At 33.8% G+C, this 21072-nt stretch overlaps 1 protein-coding gene across 2 annotated transcripts in view; it reads right to left on the reverse strand.

Annotated features, from left to right (window-relative positions):
• Positions 1-6190: 6190 nt before the first annotated feature.
• KCNH7 (potassium voltage-gated channel subfamily H member 7) overlaps positions 6191-21072 on the reverse strand; it is a 477670-nt gene continuing 462788 nt past the window's right edge. For both annotated transcript variants that reach the window (XM_079131238.1, XM_079131237.1), the window contains 3 exons: positions 19500-19668; positions 12881-13073; positions 6191-10541 (listed from right to left, as the gene is read on the reverse strand). In XM_079131238.1, coding sequence (XP_078987364.1) covers positions 10275-10541; positions 12881-13073; positions 19500-19668 — 629 coding nt within the window. In that variant the 3' untranslated portion in view covers positions 6191-10274. The remainder of the gene's footprint in view (positions 10542-12880; positions 13074-19499; positions 19669-21072) is intronic.

Genomic DNA, 21072 nt, shown 5'->3' on the forward strand with positions numbered 1-21072 from the left:
TAACACACATTAGCATATGAAAATGTAAGGTACCTACAATCATGTGAAATTAGACAGAGTTTGACCCAGGTTATTGCAAAATGTTAACCACAGAACCCTTTTTTCTAGTGAAACATGTATTCCACTGTGATTCAGCTTCATTGTCAGGCAATTCTTTTATACTGTAATCAAATGAACAATCCTATAATCACACTTGACAGAGAGAATCTTTTACCAGGATTTTTGTAACAGAAATGCAGTTCACTTTTTTGATGCTTTTAGCATAATTAATGTGAACAGATATCATTTTTGTTTTGCGATGGACCCAATTGCAACATAGTGATAGTTTGTACTGGTTAACTTATACCCCACTTATGATGATGTAAATTACTGAATGATGTACACTCTTAATGTATAAGTACTTTTATTTATACAGTAAACATGTTTCCATGTCATTTTGAGAATTTTTAATAAACATTCAAATAGCTTGCTGTAAAGTTTTGTATCATACAAAATTTATTACATATATAGTATTATGCTTCATTTCAAACAACAGTGCATTAATTCACCTATATCTAAAAGACTGCCAAATGGTTAAATGTCAGGTATTGCACTTCTACCTCGAGTGGCAGTTTACACATTTTAAATTACATCAAGGGGAAGTCAATACTATGGGAATTTTCATTTGGTCCATTTTGATTGTAATTTCAAGGACTGTGCTCATTTAATCTATTTGAAACATGCATCCAGAAAAAAATGTAACAAAAAATGTACTCAAGTTATTTATTTATTTCCAGAAAAGGCATTTACCCTGAAAGAAAGTATTTTATTAAGGTAGTTTAAGCTCTGTGCAATTTAAAATATGACAAAAAATCATTTTGTGATTTTTCTTCAAAATATGCAAATCAAGTTTACTTGTAATCTTATGGCATTACTAAACTGGACAAACAAAATAAAGACTATTTGTCAGAAATGTGCTTTTCTGTGTCCCTTTGTGTCTAATAACCTTATAAATGATATGTTTTATCTCGTTTATGACAGTATTTTTGGGAAATCAAGAGGAATAACTTTATTAAAATCTTGTAAATTAAATCTGTTGAGTAGAATCCAGAACTTCTTTTGTGTTAGCACATAATTTTCCTTAAACTTTAAAATGCAACCAGGGTTGTTTTACTGTTTTGAAATTTGTATTAAAAGATCCCATTTTTATCTTTAATCATTTCATGGTGAATTAAGCATTTTCTAATGAATGCATGATGCTAATGTATTATCTAATAGTATGTCTAAAGTATACACATAATATTAGATGATACGTATAAAATATTTAGAACTTGTAATACAGACAAAATTTTAATTGTACATTTTGTGTGTGCGTGCAGTGCTGGAGATTGAACCCAGGGCCTTGCACGTGCTTGGTAAGTGCTCTACCACTGAGCTTTATCCCAACCCCAAGGTTTTAAATGAATACTGTTCAGATGATTTATGGTCTAGAATAAATTAAACCATCACATATATCCAAATATTAAATTAGAAGTATCCTTTAATCTGGAATACCGAGCCCAAAACTACCTTCCAGGAAAACACTGGGAAACTCAGGGAAAACTGTCAGTTCACTATTTAAATGTTAGAAAAATCTGTGCTTTTGATTGTTTCCTGCCATGTCTTTTTCTACTTGTTTTGAAACACATTTTTCTGGCATATAAAGAAAAGAACTTTATGTATTTAATAACCCTTTTATCAAAGTAGCTTACAATATGCTTTGTGTATTATTTTGTGAGTATTCAAAATTCAGGTTTGCTTTTGTATATGGGAATATATAGTAAGTAAACCTAGGCAGCACTTCTATATCACTATGATGTGCCCTAGTTAGAGAATAAATAGGGTTTTGCCTATGTGCTAGTTATATTTTCAGTTTGCCACTTTTGTAACATGAAGAGATGGTGGCAATTTGGGAAGCTTACAGGGACAAAGAAAAACGGGCCTAGACATCATTAAATAGCTATATTCAGAGACATTTATGCCAGGAATGATTAGTTCCCAATTCTGGTATATTTTGGGGGAATTCCAACTTTTTCCCTTAAGCATAAAAATATAAATATGTGTATATATATATATATAGATAAATAGATACATGCATATAGTCATTTGCATTTTAGTTGATTGTATTAAATTTTATTTTGATGATTACTGAAATTTCAAAGGATAACCTGAATAGTATGAATATTAAAGTTCCAGAAACATTAATTAAAGATCCATATTGTTTTCAATAGGTCATTTAATAATGATCATAAGATTTACTGAACTTTTAAATGCATATTTAATTTTCCCATATTTATCTAAATGCAGGACCCTCAAATTTGTCTTATTTCAAGAGATAATTAATCTCATGGCAAGTTTTAAAATATTTAGCCTTTTAAGACTAAGATTCTCATGTTCTGATCAGCCTCACTTGTTTCTGCTACTTGAGTTGGTTGGTTTTTCATTTATCACATAGGCCAATGTTCTCTTGGTGTTCTCTTGGTGTTTTAAATCTTAAAAATGAAGGATGGGGAATCTAAGCCACTAAACAGACTAAACCGTCCTTAGCTTAGTACATGCCACATTATGACCAAAACATTTCCTTTAAAGGTTTTCTTTCAAGATAATTTCCCCCCTTAAGTAGTAGAGGAGCAACAAGGGGAGGAATTAAGAAAATATGAAGCTTAGACAAAAAAAATAGTATTATCTTGATACTTTCATTCTCATTTAAAAATGCATCAAGCATACACTATAAAAGGTTATTTTACATTAGCTTAAAGCCTGTTTAGTCATCAGAAATTTTAAGTAAACAATATATCTTTTTTCATCAGTGGTCTTGAGGGGTAGTAAGTTAAATGTTTTTATGTTTCTTTAACTTTAGGTTTTATGTTTGGTACCACTCAGTCCAGCTTACTAGTTAGTATCCTAAATGGAGCTCAGTGAAACTCTAGCACTGTTACAATTTTGTGATTTTGTGAAATGCGTCAGCACCACCATGCCTATATCTAGTACTGTATCTTGTGAAATGTTGGAAGTAGTTGGCTTCTCTAATAAAAGTATTCTATCTAGCTAATGAGATTTTCTTTCTTTTTCCCCAAAATAATTTCTTTTACAAATCTTGAATTTTTCATGTATAAATAGATCAGAAATTATATGCTTCATTCTTAAATTATGTATATATACTATATTTTCAATACAACTTGTACACTTCTTTTTAGCTACCAAAAATTTGCAACCATTTGTACATAAAATTTACATTTTTCTTATTTACAGTTATTTGTAGAAGGTTATTGCAAAACTAGTTGTGCAAGTAGATTACACTGTCAATACCACATACCAATCTTTGAAGAAAATATTTGCTAAAAAATAAATATTTCTGCACAGAATATTTCAAAAGCATCATGATTTCATGCTACATTATGTGCATAAAGACTACGAAGTAGTATGTGTTTTGGTAGTTTGTTTCATTTAGTTTAAAGCATTCCAAAGTATTATGTAACCAGATGTGAGTGAGCTTCTTTATATGAGATGACTGACGCACATTCTTTTTTTGAAATACATTATTCTTTAACTTGCAAACATTCTGATATAATACATTTTCTTTTCAAAATCATGAAATGAAAATTTTAGTTAAGAGAGGTAATGTGCCTTTAATTAAAATCAGTAGGTGCCTAGGAGATAACTAGGGGTTCTCCAATATTTTTACTTTATTTACTTTACATTTGGAAGAAGGGTGCCATGTCATTTCAATTCTATTTTAACTATATGGGTATTTGAGGCGACTGTGTGGAGGAGTTAATTATAAGATCACTGATCCTCGAGTTTTACTCCTCAATAAGAATGATGAAAATACCAGGGATTTTCTTATGTACTCAAATACGTAACACATGTAATAATGAAAAATGATACAGTTAAAATGTTCACAGTTGTGATATTTCACAGTTGTGAATTTTAAATCAATATCAAAATACACCAGGTCCATAGAATGTAGGTTAATCATAGGGTGTTTTGAAACCATAGGTGTTCCAAATTAAATCACATCTTTCAAAATATGAATTAATGGAAGTTGTCATGAGTACAATTTTATACATTTATGTATTTTTTGACATTATCTTTTCAGGAATGATCATGTTAATAATTTCACTTCTCAAAATATTTTGTTGAGACCATTTTTGTAATTTTCTATTTAAAAGTTTAATTTTGATCAGTAGAGCAATGTAATCGGTAATTGAGTCTAGTGTTCTGTGCACATGGCATTTCTATAGATGTTTCATTCTTATATTCCTATAATAACTATTTTAAATATCATCTGACTAGTAATCTCACTCAGCCTCCACTTAGTCTATGTAAATAAGCCTTGTGATAATTTCTTTCCATACGCTCAAGTATTAATAATTCATGTTTTCTATAAATTCTTTTTCTGCATTGTACATCAAAACAAAGTGTGTGTACCCCAAGAGAAGTTCATGAATTATTCTAAACTTGGGCGCTCATCAATCACAATACCTAATACTTTATAAAGTAGTTAAAACGTGATCCTTTTAGTTTTTAAAAAGGCTAACATCACTTCATTATAAGTTAAATATAACCACATGTAAGTAGGTTTGAATCAAACACTTGAGAAATGAGGGAGGGAGCTACTGCATACATAGAAAACAACTGAAATGCAAATGTGTGTTGATGAATGTTGGACAAAGGCAATATTTGACATATATAGGGATGCTAAAGCAGAGGAAGATTCCCAAACACTGATATTCTCTTGTTATTAGCAACTAGATCATCTTTGGAGTGTGGGTGAAAGTCACCTTGCAGATTTTTTTTTTTTTTTTTTTTACAGAGTGTTAAGTGTGTTGAGTGTGGGGTTGAGGAACCAGCAAGAGATTAAGTGGTGCTTTTGTACCACTACTGAAAACCTATCTTTGTGATGCACAAGTCACAGGATCGTAGAGTTGTCCTGTACTTTGTGTCTTATATAGCACTTCCATATATAAATCAGAAGATCCTCAACACATACCTTCAAGATGTCAAATGCCACCTCCAATTTTATAGTTTTAGATACTGGGAATAACTGGGAGTTTATCTCAAGAGTAAATGGTGAAGGTAGGATTTCAATTCAGGTTTACTGCATTGGGCCCTTTGTCATGTCTACCGTTCCACATAAGAATTTTGGCAGCCTAAGATATGTATAAGGTATCTGTGCAATGAGGGAGTGGGTCTAGGTGCCTGGAAATAATTGTTACAACTGTAAAATTCTATTTCCGTAAAAATAGAAAGCATTTTTACTTCCAAAATTGCATTCTGTAAATACATGTTCAAATATACATCTGTGAACTATAACACGTCCAAGGATGGACTTCCACAGTGTGCCAGCCTTTATAGAATACATTCTGGTAGTACCGAATTAGACATATCATCTTTACATACTTGGTGTTTAACATTGATTCAGAGTAGATATGTTTTTAACAATGAGATTCATTCTCTCACTATTGTTGTAAATGGTATTACTTTAAAGCTATAAACCTAGTAGTGCAAAATACAACTGAGAGAGATAATAGCTATACTTAGGTTTTTCTGAATCAAAAACTTTAGTCTTGGTAACAGCTATTAGCAATATAACACATTATGCAGTAACTAATTTATGGAAAATTACCTGTTTTTCCTCATTGTTTTCAATGTCATGTTTCTGGGTAAGAAACAAATATTCTAGCACTTTTTGAGCACCTACTATGTGCCAGGCACTTTACTATATTTTATTTCATTTCCTCAAGATCTTGTGAAGCAGGTATCATCATCCCATTTTTTTTTTTTTTTTTTTTTTTTTTTTGCAGATTCAGGAGAAGGATTCAGGGAGGTTATTAATTTGCTCAGAGTCACAGAGCATATTAATAGAATTGTTCCTATTGGGATTCATTTGGTCTGACTGCAGAGCCTATGCTTGTTCTGCATTGACGACCTAATTTTTTTTTTGGTACTGGGTATTCAACACAGTGGTGCTTTACCACTGAGCTATGTCTCCAGTTCTTTTGATTTTTAATTTTGAAACAGGGTTTCTTGAAGTTGCGGAGGCTGGCCTCAAACTTGAAATTCTCATTCATCAGCCTCCTGAGTCACTGGGATTATAGGCAAGAGCCACTCTGCCCATTTAACCTCGGATTTTTAATGAGGATCATGTGGATGAGCCCCACATTTCTCTGATTAGTGGATGGGATGGGGGTCCAAGCATATGCATTTCTAACAAGATCCCAGGGGATGTTAGTACTGCTAGCTTAAGGTCCACACTTTGAGTACCACTGTCCTATGTCATCCTGTCTTCCTAGTGCCTCTTTGAACTCTCATAATAGATGCATTTGTTTTACTCAAAAATGTGACTAGAAACTTAGTAACATTTTAATATTTGATGATTTATAAAAGTTTTGATATTTATGAAATCTGTGTATATCTATATCTGTATCTATATCTATATATTGATCTGGTTTTGGTTTTAATAATGGAGAAGCAATTTAAGGACTCCACTATTTTAAATTATAGTCAGTGTAAAGATCTAATAAAGTTTCTAATAACTGATCAGTCTACTGGATTTCTTTTGTTAACCATGAAAATATTCAGGGGAAGGATAACTGTTATTTATTAATTATTATTTTAGATATGCTGATGGGGAGGTAAGTTTTATCTTTAGCTACTACAGTAGCTAAAGGGATTTAAAATGACATTTGCATAAGAACACTTTTCTCTTAACCCTTTTGGGACCATTGCTAAATATCAACATTCAAAAAGAATTGGTACAATTTTGATACAGCAGTTCTGATTCAACATATTAAACCTGACTCTCAATGACACTGTACCCTTAGTTTACATACCTCTTTGCTAGAAGAGTGGGAAAGTTCAACTCTGGTGAACAACCCATTATAATGGACTCAAACATTACTCTGCCACAACTACCCCCTGTTTTCCCATGTTTTTGAATTAGTGATTATTAAATTAAAAACCCTGTGAAACATTGTTTCAGCATTTTTATCTCTGGTTTTCTCATTAATTAAAGTACAGGGCTCCCCTATGTGACAAAATTTTAAGGCTAAGTTTTAGTTCTCTGTCCAGCAATTAATACCAGCAGGAAAGCATCTAATCCACACGAACTGTAGATTTTAGATGGCATTTTATTTAGGCTAGAGTACCAGGTGGAAAGCAAAATGTATTATGATAGTGCTCTAATTATCTCAAGGGAAAATCGTTCCTAAACTGCTGTTTTGATTGACTGTGCCAATTTGACCTGGCCTTCAGCAGGGTCCCAAGATTATGTCAGACTGATTTTGCTACAGCTGATGGGGAGGGCATTGGTGCTTTTAGGCATCAGATCTATGGCTGGCTTAGGTGTTGAATTTTGTACATTAAGTTAATTGATTTGGGCATCCATAGGTCAGTTTAACCATTGAGTCTTTTGACATTTATGCCCAACTTAACCATGACTTTATATTACTCAGACTTTTCATTTTAAAGCTAACATCCTGTGGGAAAGGACCTTTGTAATCCTGTTCCAACCTCTTAAGACTTCAGATTTTACTATCAAGCAGTTATTTTATGTCAAGGAATTAAAAAAGAAAAAGCGGGTTAGTGTTATGCTAGAATTTAAACGAGCAAGATGCTTGCACACTATTCTCCATCTTCCTATTCCTGCATGCTCAGTTATTATAAAGTACAAATAGAGGCTTTGTGTGGATGACTGAATTTTATGCATGTCATACCAAATGTTGCAGCTGAAGCATTCACTAATCAAACAATCAGATCTCAATTCCTCACCTGCCAAATCCTCTCGCTGTACAAATGAACAATCTCTAGTAAATTCATTCTGAATGTTCCTGGAGCTAAGGCCTATGGTCCTTATGAAATTTGTTGCAGCTGCAAAAGTGTGCCCGAATATGGAAATAAATCCCTAAATAGACCTCAGAATAAAAGTTAGCCATTTATGTGACTCTCCCCTGGTAGGCATCCATTACATGTTTGCTAAATGAGGGATTGAAAGTGGCAGTTAGTCCCAAAGTTTGTTTCTGCATAACATTAAATGGTTTGGGAAGCTAGTTTCAATGAGTATGCTTTTGTTGAATGGACTGGTCTTTTGCCATATGTACTTATCACTTATGACTTTTTTTTAATTAAGCAGAGATAAGAACATGCTAATGCCTATCTATGGATTTCCTTACACAGAGTCTCAATTTATGTGACCATTTGAAAATACACAGGGAGAAATTTAAGGTCACTTAAATCACATTATAAATAATTCGATCATTTTTGGAAATATAAATAAATTGCTTGCATTTGAAACTGACCAATAGATTAGTGTCTAAGGTGAAAACAAATCAATAGATTATATTTTTATCCTGAAGGGATAGAAATTAACCCATTTAAAAATGTGCAGATGTAACATTTCTTTAAATCTTTATGTGACTGCAAAAATTAGTAGTGATAAACTGTCAACAAATTTCAAAAATCTTAGTTCAGAAGGAAAGAATGTAACAGATTATTCCATAATAATTTAAAATTATACTTGAATTAAAAATAAAATTTCTTAACTAGAACTTGACTTTATTATTATTTTCTGTACTCTGATATTATGAGAACTATATGACCCCTCAACCTAACAGTTGAAGCTATTAAAATATATCCTACTGAATATTCCAGTACTCTGGGGTCAACACATACTGAGCCCGATCCACATAGAATAGATTTGTTCTTAATCTTGTATTAGCAAAGTGTTTCAACATCCACACAAAATTTACATTTTACCAGTGATGTGTGTATTTTCTTTCTAGGCATTTGGAATTGGAAGTCTAGAAAACAACATAGACTTTTTGAAAGATAGACCATGCACGTGCAATTGCATGTTCTTTGAAAAAATTCTTATTAGCATTCTTGGAAAAGAAAACTGTGTGGGTCTACCATTTTGATCAAATTTAGGATTGCCCTACAATATGAATTTGGGAAAAAAAACTGTGATCATCAGTTTGTATCAGCCATACTTCAGCAGTTCTTAAAAGAAGATCCTCTCCCCTTAAAAAGAAAAATTCAAGAAACTTATATTTTAGCCTTCAAGAAAATGTGTGAGTGTAAACTATTTCAGATGTTTTGTGAATGCAGTTAGTGACAGAATTTTAAATAGAAAGACCTTTTTATTCTCATTAATGTTGTTCTGTATTCATGTTGAAAGAAATGAAAATACTTCCTTCCAAAATATAAGAGATTGTTGCTGAAGACAACAAAAATGCAGGAGAGTTTTCTGCCTTCTCGATCTGTTTGCCTAAAATCAGGACACAGATTCATAAAAACAAAAGGTCTTTCTATTTTCCTCCCACCTTCCTGCCCAAAGACAGGATGTAAATTCTCCATTACAGCAGATTGCTTATCAACTCAGAGATTGCAGCTCCAGCGAAATCTGGGAGCAGACTTTACTCCTTCCCACGGTTTTCCCGCCTTTGGAAACCTGGGACTTTCTTCTTTGTCCTGTTACTTCTCTAAAATATATTTTCTTCGCTGAAGATCTTATATAAGCTATGTCACTAAGCCACTGCCTTGAGTTACTTCTGAACTGCTCTCAGTAATAAATGTGCTTATGTTTCTTTTGTTAATTTTCTTCCTTTTGTTATAGAGGTATATCCCCACTACAAATTTGTAAGGATTGAGAAAAATTTATATTTTCCGCCCCTCTAATATGGTCTATCTTGTTTTGCTGTCTGAGACTATAATTCTCAAAATTTGCATTTTCTTTTTCAGTAGGGGAAAATGAATGTAAGCAATTATAAACATCTTAATACAGAAGATTATCAATTCTCAAAAGTGACTAAGTTCCCTTTATCCCTCTTGAATATCCATAAGTTGAGGATCATCTGAGTTGCATCCAAGAACAGTTTATCCCTTGGTTTCTTATTTGCTTGGAAGGCATTTTCATAACAAAGTACTGGTTTAGTAAAAGCAATAAATAGGAGTCTCCATGCAAGAGAAACTGGAGTTTCCTAACATGCAGATGATTTTAAAAATAAAAATAAAAAATAAGGTGCCTTGAGATGCTGGCAGTTTTAACAATTGGAACCAAAAGTTCTTAGGTATATTTACATCTTAACTGCTCAATTTTACCTTACTACAAGCTTCAATTTAGGAAAATATACAGTACTTTTGCATATAATGGTACCTTTTGAGCCCCTGAGTCAAGTAGAGAGGATTTAAATACAAAAAGGAAAACAGCCATTAAAAGCACTTACATTGTATGTGGAGTAAATAGTACAAAATGATTATTTTCCTGGAAGACCAGGATCAGAAACATGCCTATGAAGACCCAAGATTCCTACAGTGCTTAAGGAAGAATCTGGCAAAGAAGGATGCCTTATTGGGTGAAGGTAAGTTTTTCTTTGCCGCAGGTGAAGCTCTAGAGAGACATCACTGTCTTGTTTTAAAAGTGAAGTCAAGTTGTCTTCTGAAGCTGTGTTCAGATGCACTCCACTTGAGAGGGATTCTTTGGATTTAAGTTTGGATTTTTCAAGGTCTAGAAATTCAGGACACTGATAGAAAGAAAAGAGAACACATTTTTATAATTCATACCAACAGTCATCTAAAATTACATTTTAAAAATCCAAGTAAGTTCCCCACCCTCACCCTCTGTTAATCTTATCAGTGGTGTTAAATTAACCAGTGTTTCTATCCTAAAATGGTCAAGACATTGGAGGTCCCATGATCAATTTAGATAATCCTAAACAATTCCAAGAACTCTAAGTTTATTCTGGCATCAAAATGATCAGAGTTTTAAAAATACTATCTTGCTTTGAGTTTTCAAAATAAGTTTAACTCAAAATTTAAGACAGAGCTGTGATGGAAATTAGGGTCACTTGGTGATTACATTGGTTGGAGAGGGAAGAAGAGAATAAAAGAAAGGAAGTAAAATCATCACTCCTGTCTGATGATACTATTTGAATCCCCTGAAAACAAAGAAAGAAATAATAGTTTTATATATTTTCAAGCCACTAAAAACTAAAGATGTCTGCTTTCACATTTTAGAAAGATTGCTATTACTTCCCCTCTGGCACATCTGTTATTAATGTGATTTCACTACCTAGAATGTTTTACAGTAACTTCCCAAACATTTAAAAAATGTTTACAAGGTTATTCTATAAATCCTTATTGAAAGCATCATTTTTTGGTATAATTTGGCCATGATGTTTAAGTATTTAAAGCTAATGCCCAAGATGGAATTCCAATGGAGTTAAACTTATGATATTAAAAAATTCAAAAGGTGCAAAGGAAGCAATCAAGAACATGAACAGAGAGCCTACAGAATGGAAGAAAAATCTTTGCCAGATAGAGCATTAATCTCTATGATATACAAAGAAATGAAACAAAACAAAAACAAAAACAAAAAAAAAAAAACACCAAAAAAAAAACCAAATAGCCCAATCAATAAAAGGGCAAAGGAACTGAACAGGCACTTTATAGAAGAGGAAATATGAAATACAAATGGTCAACAAATATATGAAAAATTTTTCAAAATCTTTAGCAATTAGAGAAATTCAAATTAAAATTAGACTGAGATTCCATCTCATTTCAGTTGGAATGCAGTTATCAAGAATACAGTAACAATAAATGTTGGTAAGGATGTGGGGAAAAGGTACACTCATACATTACTGTTGGGACTGCATATTGGTGCAACCACTATGGAAAGCAGCATGGAAATTCCTTAGAAAACTTGGAGTGGCACCACTATTTGATCCAGTTATCTCACTCCTCAGCTTATACCCAAAAGACTTAATCAGCATACTACAGTGATGCAGCCACATAAATGTTTATAGCAGCTCAATTCACAATAGCCAAGTTATGGAACCAACCTAGGTGCCCTTCAACAGATGAATGTTAAAGAAAATGTGGTATATATACACAATGGAGTATTACTCAGCTGTAAAGAAAAATGAAATTATGGCATTTGCTGGTAAATTGATGGAAATGGAGACTATCATGCTGTGTGAAATAAGCCAGTCCCCCCCCCCAAAAAAAAAAAAAAAAAAAACAAAAAACCAATGTTCTCTTTGATATGTGGATGGTAACACACAATAAGGGGATGGAGAGAACAGATGTTCATTGGATTAGTCAAGGGGGAATAAGAGGAAGGGAGAGGGAATGGAAATAGGAAAGACAGTAGAATGAACTGGACATAACTTTCTTATGTTCATATATGAATACATGACGGGTGAAACTCCACATCATGTACAACCACAAGAATGGGATCCTAGTTAAAGTAAGTTATACTCCATGCATATATAATATGTCAAAATACACTGTACTGTCATGCATATCTAAAAAGAATAATAAAAAATTCAAAAGAGTCCCCTTGGAAGGCTTCAGAGACAAGACAAAAGACACTTCATATTCCCCCTTTTGCCAGGCCTATCATACTTGTGAAAAAAATTAGAGAGGGTATAGACTACGATAATTTGAACCTCAGTTTGTAATCTGGTCAACTGCTATTTCATTTCTTCCTGAGATCCATACTCACCCCCATCCTTATCAGTGTAGCAAATAACAAACTTTTTCCTCTAATGCACTTTTTGGATCTAGAGTTATTTCTCAGCTTTCAAATCTCTACGGCATCTAGAGTTACCTAGGTTGATTCTTGAAAAGAGCATTCGGTTTAAAAAATGATAATGTTTAAAATTATTCTTCCATGTCCATTTTCTCTAACTTTAAAGGCACACAATACAGATTATAGAGCCCATTTTCAAAAATCCTAGTTGAGTAGAAAGACTGATGGGGATGGAAATCTATTTTTTGCAGCATTCCAGGTAACTTATTCAAGCGGTCCCTGGAAACACACTTTGAGAAATACTCTTGGTTGAATAGCATCTGCACTTACTTGTGAGGAAGGGCTGAAACTTCGGTCAGTTTTAATGGATGCTATGGGATGGCTGGTTCTCATCAGGCGGAGGATGGGTCTCTGATACTCTGCTCCTGCAGTTACCATACTGTAGGCTGGGGGGACCACAGTAGTTTGTTTCTGCAGCAGCTGTAAGATGGTCTGGATATCAGCAGTCATTTGGGATTCAAGTCTGTAGGACAGACAGAAAAAGGAGAAAGAATTCTAAAACAGTCCAGGACTGCAAGAGCATCTGAATAAACTTCGGCTCTACCAACCAAGAAGACATGGGCTGCTTTAAACAAGAAGAACAGGAGAGGGAGCACAGGGATGCTTTCCTTAGCTGATGCTCATTTTCTGTGTCTCACTAATGATTCCAACAAAGAGCATTACTTTGCTTCTCATTTAAAGCGAATTAATAGAAATACAAATGAAGGGAAAAGACTGTATTTTTACTAATGTTTCTTGATTTCCAAATGTAAAACATGCTGAGAATCTATTTTTAATCAGTAATTGTCTTTGCTTTTATATTTCTTTCATAGTTACAAAAATTTCAGGAATATTTCTTAAGTGTTTCAAATTTATATTATTGTTAATTAATCTTTTCCTTCTTGTATTCATAGCGAGTATTGTATATTATCGATTGTATTCTTTCTTTAATGTTGAATAATGTTAAGTGCTAAATTCCTTTCCCATCTATTGGGAATTGATATTTAAGAAGAGGAAATGTAAAAATTCACTTGCTTCTATGTCCCTCAGGTTTGCACAACAGCCAGTATGGCTATTGTTTTCTAAAAAACTTACAAGTAACTCACTGGCTTCTTAATTTCATTCTAATTTTAAATTAAATTTCAAAGGAAAATAGCAAATACAATTGGTCTGACTCTCCTCTGCTGTGTGTGTTAACACCATTAAAGACAGAGGAAATTTCATGGGCATAAAAGCAGAAAATTTGGACCATATGCCTCTATAGAGAGTTCTTTTAGCTCTTTCACTTATATTCATTGTTTTACCTCTGAATGAAAAAAATGCAAAGAAAAGATCAATCTTTGAACTAAATTTGCCTTATTAAATATATGCTGTATTTGTGGAATAAATTAGCCTGTGATTTGAAAGAAAAGCAAAGAAATGTAGAAAACTTAGGAAAGATCAGTATTTTATTTTTAGTTTTTAATATTAACACTCAAATCTTCCTTCTGAGAATCATAATTACATATTCTTACAGGTTTTCTATAGTTGATAAATACGTCTAGATAGCTCCAGGTCTTCTAAGCCAGCAGCCTTAAACTATACCTGATTATGCCTTGAAAATGCCAATGCCTCACACCAAAAAGGGACACTGAATTGTCCAACCGATTTATCTACTTGTTACCTGCAAGTCTGATTTAATTTTTTATAGTACCCACTAAACAGATCCATTATTTTATTGTTATGAATCAATTTTCCTTTTTATTCTTTGAGGTCCAGTTCAAAGTTGATCTGTATCCCCAAATCTTAACATATTTAACTCATTCAGTTACCTCCCCTATTCTCCGAGCTCATGAAGAAAATTTCACAAAATTCATCATAAGTATTTTTGAGATGAAATAATTCATCTCATTTTAATAACTTTTAATAGTAAGCAGCTTACATGACATTTATTATCATTACCATTATAGCCAACCTAGGTCATTGAATATAAAAGGATTTGGGAGCTGAGATAAAAATTTCAGTGAGATTCAAGACCCAATGGACAAAAATTATGATTTTTTTTTTTATTGTAAACAAATGGGATACATGTTGTTTCTCTGTCTGTTTGTACATGGTGTAGAGGCATTCCATTTGTGTAATCATAAATTGACATAGAGTAATGTTGTTTGATTCATTCTGTTATTTTTTTCCCTTCCCCCACCCCTCCCACCCCTCTTTACCCTCTATACAGTAGTTCCTTCCTCCATACTTGCCCCCCTCCCTAACCCTAACTCTAACCCTAAGATGTTTTTGAATCCTGTAAAAAATTTTAAACAGTAGCAGTCTCTGAGAAACAGGATCTTTTTATCATGCATTTTTATCTATTTGAATCATGTGCCTGAGAGAAAAATCTATCAGAGGTACTGCTTCAGTATCCACAGGCCCAGCAACCTGTGGCCCTAAGTGGGCCTCATGTACACAAGAACAGCACATGCAGTTAAAGTAGTAGCTGCAGGGTGAGATCAGAGACCATTCATATTGAAATAATTTAGTTAAGAGTGTAGACCACTATATCCACCTTGTCCATTCTGGGAATACTTGCTTGGAAAAAATAAGATTATAACTTTACTACTCCAGTAATTTTCTATAAATAAACTCAATGGAGATAGCTGTCTGCTCATCAGGAACAAAACTAAATTGTAGCAAAACTAAATTCATACAAGACTTGCTTCAAGTTTCTCACCACCTGAGCCTGTTACTCCAGATGGAGTATGTCATGTATTTGTCCAATTTCAATCAGTTCCTTACCTTGACAGGCCCAAACTCAAAGTCCTGTAAATATCCTACTTTTTACTGCTGAGCCTTAGTCTTGTGGATGGTCTCCCTTCTGCATTGATTTTGAATACTTAGTTTTATCTTATTAACTGGTTAAATGAAATTTGGAGTAGTTCAACAAAGGGGAGCTGTAGTAAAAACTTTCTTTACTATGCATAGGATTGCATTTTTATGTTTTATGATTAGAGTCTATTGACTTAATTACAGTGGACTCTTACTGAAACCAAATAATGTGCTTTACTCAGGAGGAATTACAGAGAATTAAACAATAATACAGCTTGGTCTTAGTCTTTAAAATAGAAAATGACCTAGTTTTGGAATTTTATTTTTTTATCAGGATAGCTATAAAGTTGTTGAAAATGAATATTTTCATTCACTCATTCAAAGACCAACTATATACCAGGAATGGTAATAGGGAGAAGTTTAGGGGAGAACACGATGGTGAATAAATGTGGAATCTGATCTCAGTGCTGTCAGGAGCTGATCACTTAGGGAGAAAAAAGTGAAGGAAGTGCATGAATAACTAACACTAGATGAAGCAGGTGCTCAATGTCATACTAGAGGCATACAGACAAATTGCTCTGGATGTTCTGCAGTGGAAGGAGTCATTACTCAATTTTTACATTTTCTAATTCTCTTTTCTCAATGTGTCTCCCTAAGCCAGAAACATTGGACATCCCTGGGAGCCTGTTAGAATGTGGTGTCTGCCAATTCTAGACTCATCAATCCACTTAGAAACTTCATTTTAACAAGATCCCCGGGTGATCCCAATGCATATTAAAGTTTGAGAAGTATTGCTGAAGAATGGAGTATTAATAACATCTAATTATGTATATCTCTAGGGTACATATATACATACACACACACACATATACACACATACATATATACATATATGTAAACCTTTTTTTTGGGGGGGTACCCAGAACTAAACTCAGGGCACTCAATCACTGAGCTACATCCCCATCCCTTTTTTGTATTTTATTTAGAGTACAGGGTCTCACTGAGTTGCTTTAGTGCCTCACTTTTGCCAAGGCTGGCTTTGAACTATTGATCCTCCTGCCTCAGTCTCCTGAGCTGCTGGGATTACAGGCATGCATCACCTCGCCTGGCCTATGTAAACCTTTAACTCTACTCTATATATAGCTTGGACATTAAAGAAGAGAAGCGGCAGTAGCAAGAACCATTCAAGATCGACTGTTTATTTTGGTTTTTTATTGCACTGTGAATTGAATATTTTATTTGGAAGAGACAGTGAGAATTTACAGTTTTACATCGGAACAAATGCCAAAGTCAAATAGGGTAGACCCAACTCTAGAACATGTCCCAGGACTATACCTCTGTGAAGCAGAGCCTGAGTTAAATTGCCCTCTTCAAATTTATTTCCCAGATATTTGTCTTACAGAACAAAGTAGAAGAAAGACGTTTTTGGAGATGTGAGTGCAGTAAAAATGTAACTTTTTGAATTTTAAAATAGGCTAAACTTAGGAAATAAAATGCAAAAACAATAGAGATAGAAAAAACAAGAAATAATAATGGTGATGACAATTCAAAATGTTCAGAAAATATACGCACAAATATTAAAAAAAATTTAACTTCTGTTCTGACTGTGGAAAATTCATAGAAACATAATATACTAGATGGGTGTGGTGGTGCACACCTGTAATCCCAGTGACTTGGGAGGATAAGGTAGGAGAGTCACAAGTTTAAGGCCAGTCTCAGCAATTTAGCAAGGCTCTAAGCAACTTAGTGAGAACCTGTCTCAAAATTTGATAAAAGAAAAAGAAAAAAAGCTGGGATGTAGCTCAGTGGTAAAGCATCCCTGGGTTCAATTCCCAGTACATGATAGATAGATAGACAGACATAGATATACATCTTATATATATACTACATATATATTATCATGAGATTATCATATATATATATGCTTGAAGTGATAAACTCATAAAAACTCCTATTATTACTAATGTATTATTACTAATGGCAACAAGGGGTCACTGAAATCTCAATTTTGGTCCTAAAGGAAGGTTCAAGTCCAGAAATATGTGTGAAGTAAGAGAATACACTCAAATGAACACCAGTAATAGAAGTGAAGTTCATTGGTGATCAAATTTTATCTTGCTCCAAGTACATTTCCACAGGGCATAGCAGGTGTAGTCTCTATGCAGTCAGCCCTCTGTATCTTTATGTTCTGCACTGGAGATTCAATTGAGCACGTATTGAACATATTTGAAAAGAAATTGCATTTTTAGTGGGCACAAGAGACTTTTTCCTTGCCATTATTCACTAAACAATATACCATACCAATTATTTACATGGCATTTACTTTTGCTTAGATACTATAAGTCATCTAGAGATGATGTAAAGTATATGAAAGAATGTGTATATATGCAGATACTATGCTATTTTACAAAAGGGACATTTAATATCCAGGGACTTTGGTACCCAGGGGAGGTCCTGGATCAATCCCCTTTGAATACCAAGGGATGACCATGTATTATTTCTGTTCTTACAAAAGCATTATAAGGAGGTGTGAGTAAAAATAGAAAACTGAGAGTAGGAAAGTTTATATAAATACCTTGTCATTCTGTAAGTAGTTTAAAAACCTAGTTAAGACTTTTATTTAGGTTAACTAATTTGTACTGTTATCATTATGCTAAAGAAATCACTGCTGCCCTTGTCAAGTGTCATTCACCCAATCACTTATGTTTCAACTACCACCATGACTATCACCAGCATGGATAGAACACCTAGGAAATATTAATCATAGATAGTAAGTAAACCTGTAGTTTATGTGGTATATGCAAAACTCAGATATGCTAAATATAGATGGGTAAACAAGTACCTTGTTAGACATGGGCAGAATTCACAAGATACATTAAATTCATTAAATTCACACATGAATGCTAGTACCCAGTAAGGTATAGCAAAGATAGAACAGAAATATGATGCACCCAACAAGAGACAGAAAGGAAAAGTTTTTTTCATGTTGCCTCTGGAAAGACAACTGTCCCCCTAACATTTGATCATCCATTAGGAACACCCAGTGTCTCATTCTGGCTCCCCACGTGTTCTACCTACAAAAGGCTAATAAAACACATGACTGTTGTGCAGGCTAACTCAAGAACCACAGCTGTGGTCAGGTGTATCAGGTCTTGTGTTTCTTTTATAGACATGATGCAGGACACTGGCATAAGATACTTTGGTTTTTGTTTCTGGGGAAAGGTCAATTTTGGTCCTTGTACCATGGACAGGGAAAGGTTGATGTATGAACATTGTCTAAACCAGGGTTCAGGTAGTGTGGTTCTTTTACCATATTTGCATTTATTTAAAATAAATCAGTTGCCCCATCTAGTTCTTAAATCCCAGTGATGTAAGCATTTTAACTTAGTCCATGCAGTTTTTGTCTGTGGCTATGGGATACCATACCTTCTGGTATACTTGAAGGTTACTATTGGATCAAGGCAAATTCCCAAATGAAACACAAAGCAGCTACTGAGTCATACTCAATCTTATCTGTTTTCTGATTCTTTTTAACCAATTTCATTTTAAAGACCCAGCCAGACTTGTGTGAAATAGTTACCTCCTGCCTAAAACCAAAATTTATTCTTCATATTAATCAGTTTAGATCAAAGATGAAGGAAATGGAAAGGTTCTGATCTTTAATTTGTGAGATTTTTAATTCATTCACATTTTTTGATAAATTGACTAAGAACTGTATGTTTAATTCACTATTTTGGTATTTTTAAAATACCATAAAGCCTGGCTAAATTACCAGAAACAACTATAAAGCGTAAAAGGAGGATTAAAAGCAGAAAGTCATTAGTTAACAAATTAAATATGAATTATTTTCAAGGAAGTTAGCCAGTGATGGTGATATACTAATTTTAAGATAAAGAAAGGAAAAAAATAGGATATATATTGCTCAAAATATAAAGTCTAAATAAATGCTCCTTGCAACACAAATTAGTAATTCTGTCAATTTCTGGAATTTAAATAAGTATGTATGGAAAATATGGGAATTGCAGTAAGAGGCATTTACTAGGAGCAAAGCTAGACAGACACATCTAATGGCTTGCATCATAATCTCCTTTGGCCCCACACCTGCTGATACCTGTTAAGCTGCTCTTGAAGCAAATCTAATCTTTGTTCCACTTCTCCATAGGTGAGGTCACTTTCAGTTTCAGAGATTCCCCAGGCAGCTCGCTGAAGTGCTGAGGGACTACACTCTTCAGGCTGAGCCCTGGCATTGTCTCTTTCCCAGCTTTGTGTGTCAGTGATATCTGTGGAAGACAGCAAGTTAGACATCGACTTCTTTGGACACTCCTTTGCCTCAGAAACCACATATACCCACAAAACAAGCTGCAAAGGATCTCAGGATATAACCCAGAAGTCGGAGGAGCAAAGGGATTCAGGGACAATAATCAGGGGCCAAGACCAATTGGTGGTGGGGTCCTATTCTTACCCTGCCTGCCTTACCTCCCACATCTGTTTTCATAGCATTAATATCTTATAGCAGGTCAGGAATCTTGGTTATGATTTAGTCTTCTTTCTACTGGTGCTAAAAGAAGTTATGAATGGAACCATAACTGATTAGAGCACAATGGTTTCCTGCTTTTGAATTTGAGAGGAAATAACATGTTTTGTTTAGACTGTTTCTTTTAACATTTAAGATATTTAGGGCTTTTTTTCCTACAGAATAATAAGCATTCTTTATGATCCAGGAGAAAACTGCGAGGGAACTGCTGATCTTCCTGGGTAAATTCTCAGCCAGCCCAATTCAAAGTAGAGCCAAGGAGTCACAAACTATTAAAGGGAGGAAGAGTTTTGAAGTCTTCCAATCATGAGTTACTGCTCCATGTTTCTATGCTTCTTTGCTGCTCCTTCTGCACTATGTTTTAATATCACCACATTGTTCTTCAATGGGTTTTTGTGGCTCTTTTTTATATAGATTTCTATTAGTGTACTTTAAACAGCTTATCTGTTCCAGTCCCCCTTTCCAATCTTTGGGTGTCTGTTATGTGCCAGACACTATGCTAAATGTGGAGAACTTGAAGAGGAAGGAGACAAAGCCCCTAAACTAGAAGAATTCAGTCTTAGCAACTTTGTGGTCATTTTTTTTCATCCAGAGATTTATTTTTTAACATCTTTTAATTTACTCTTTCTCCTAAGAGCTGTATTTTCAATCTATCACTATTTGGGGGAAAAAATTATCCTTCCTGTGTTACTTACATACTTCTAATGATTTTGTTATGCTTCTTACCCTCTATAAAAATTATTAAAGAGTTGAAAAATAAAACCGATGAAAAGAATAAAGCTGGGAGTTTATTTAAGAGATAAAGAAAACATTTTTTTTTTTTTTCCTTTTGGGAGGGATGATGGTAGTGAAGGATTATATCAAGCTGGTATTCCCTTTCACATGGAAATAACTTTGAATTAGAGAAAGTGATTTATGTTTGATAGAAAGACAAGCAAAATCTTGACAAATTCCTATGATAAGACATTGAGAAAATTTATATAGAGTTTTTGAATTTATATTCCTAGTAATTTTTAAAAGTTCAATAGAAAGTAACAATTGGTTAGGATTAGCTTATGATTCTAGAAATAGGGAACAGAGTAAGACTTCCTTTCCCATAGTTTCCCTAAAAGTACAGAGAGCTCAAATGCACCCTTTTTTAAGAAGACAA

This window comes from Sciurus vulgaris (genome assembly GCF_902686455.1).
Source record: "Sciurus vulgaris genome assembly, chromosome: 3".
NCBI lineage: Eukaryota > Metazoa > Chordata > Mammalia > Rodentia > Sciuridae > Sciurus > Sciurus vulgaris.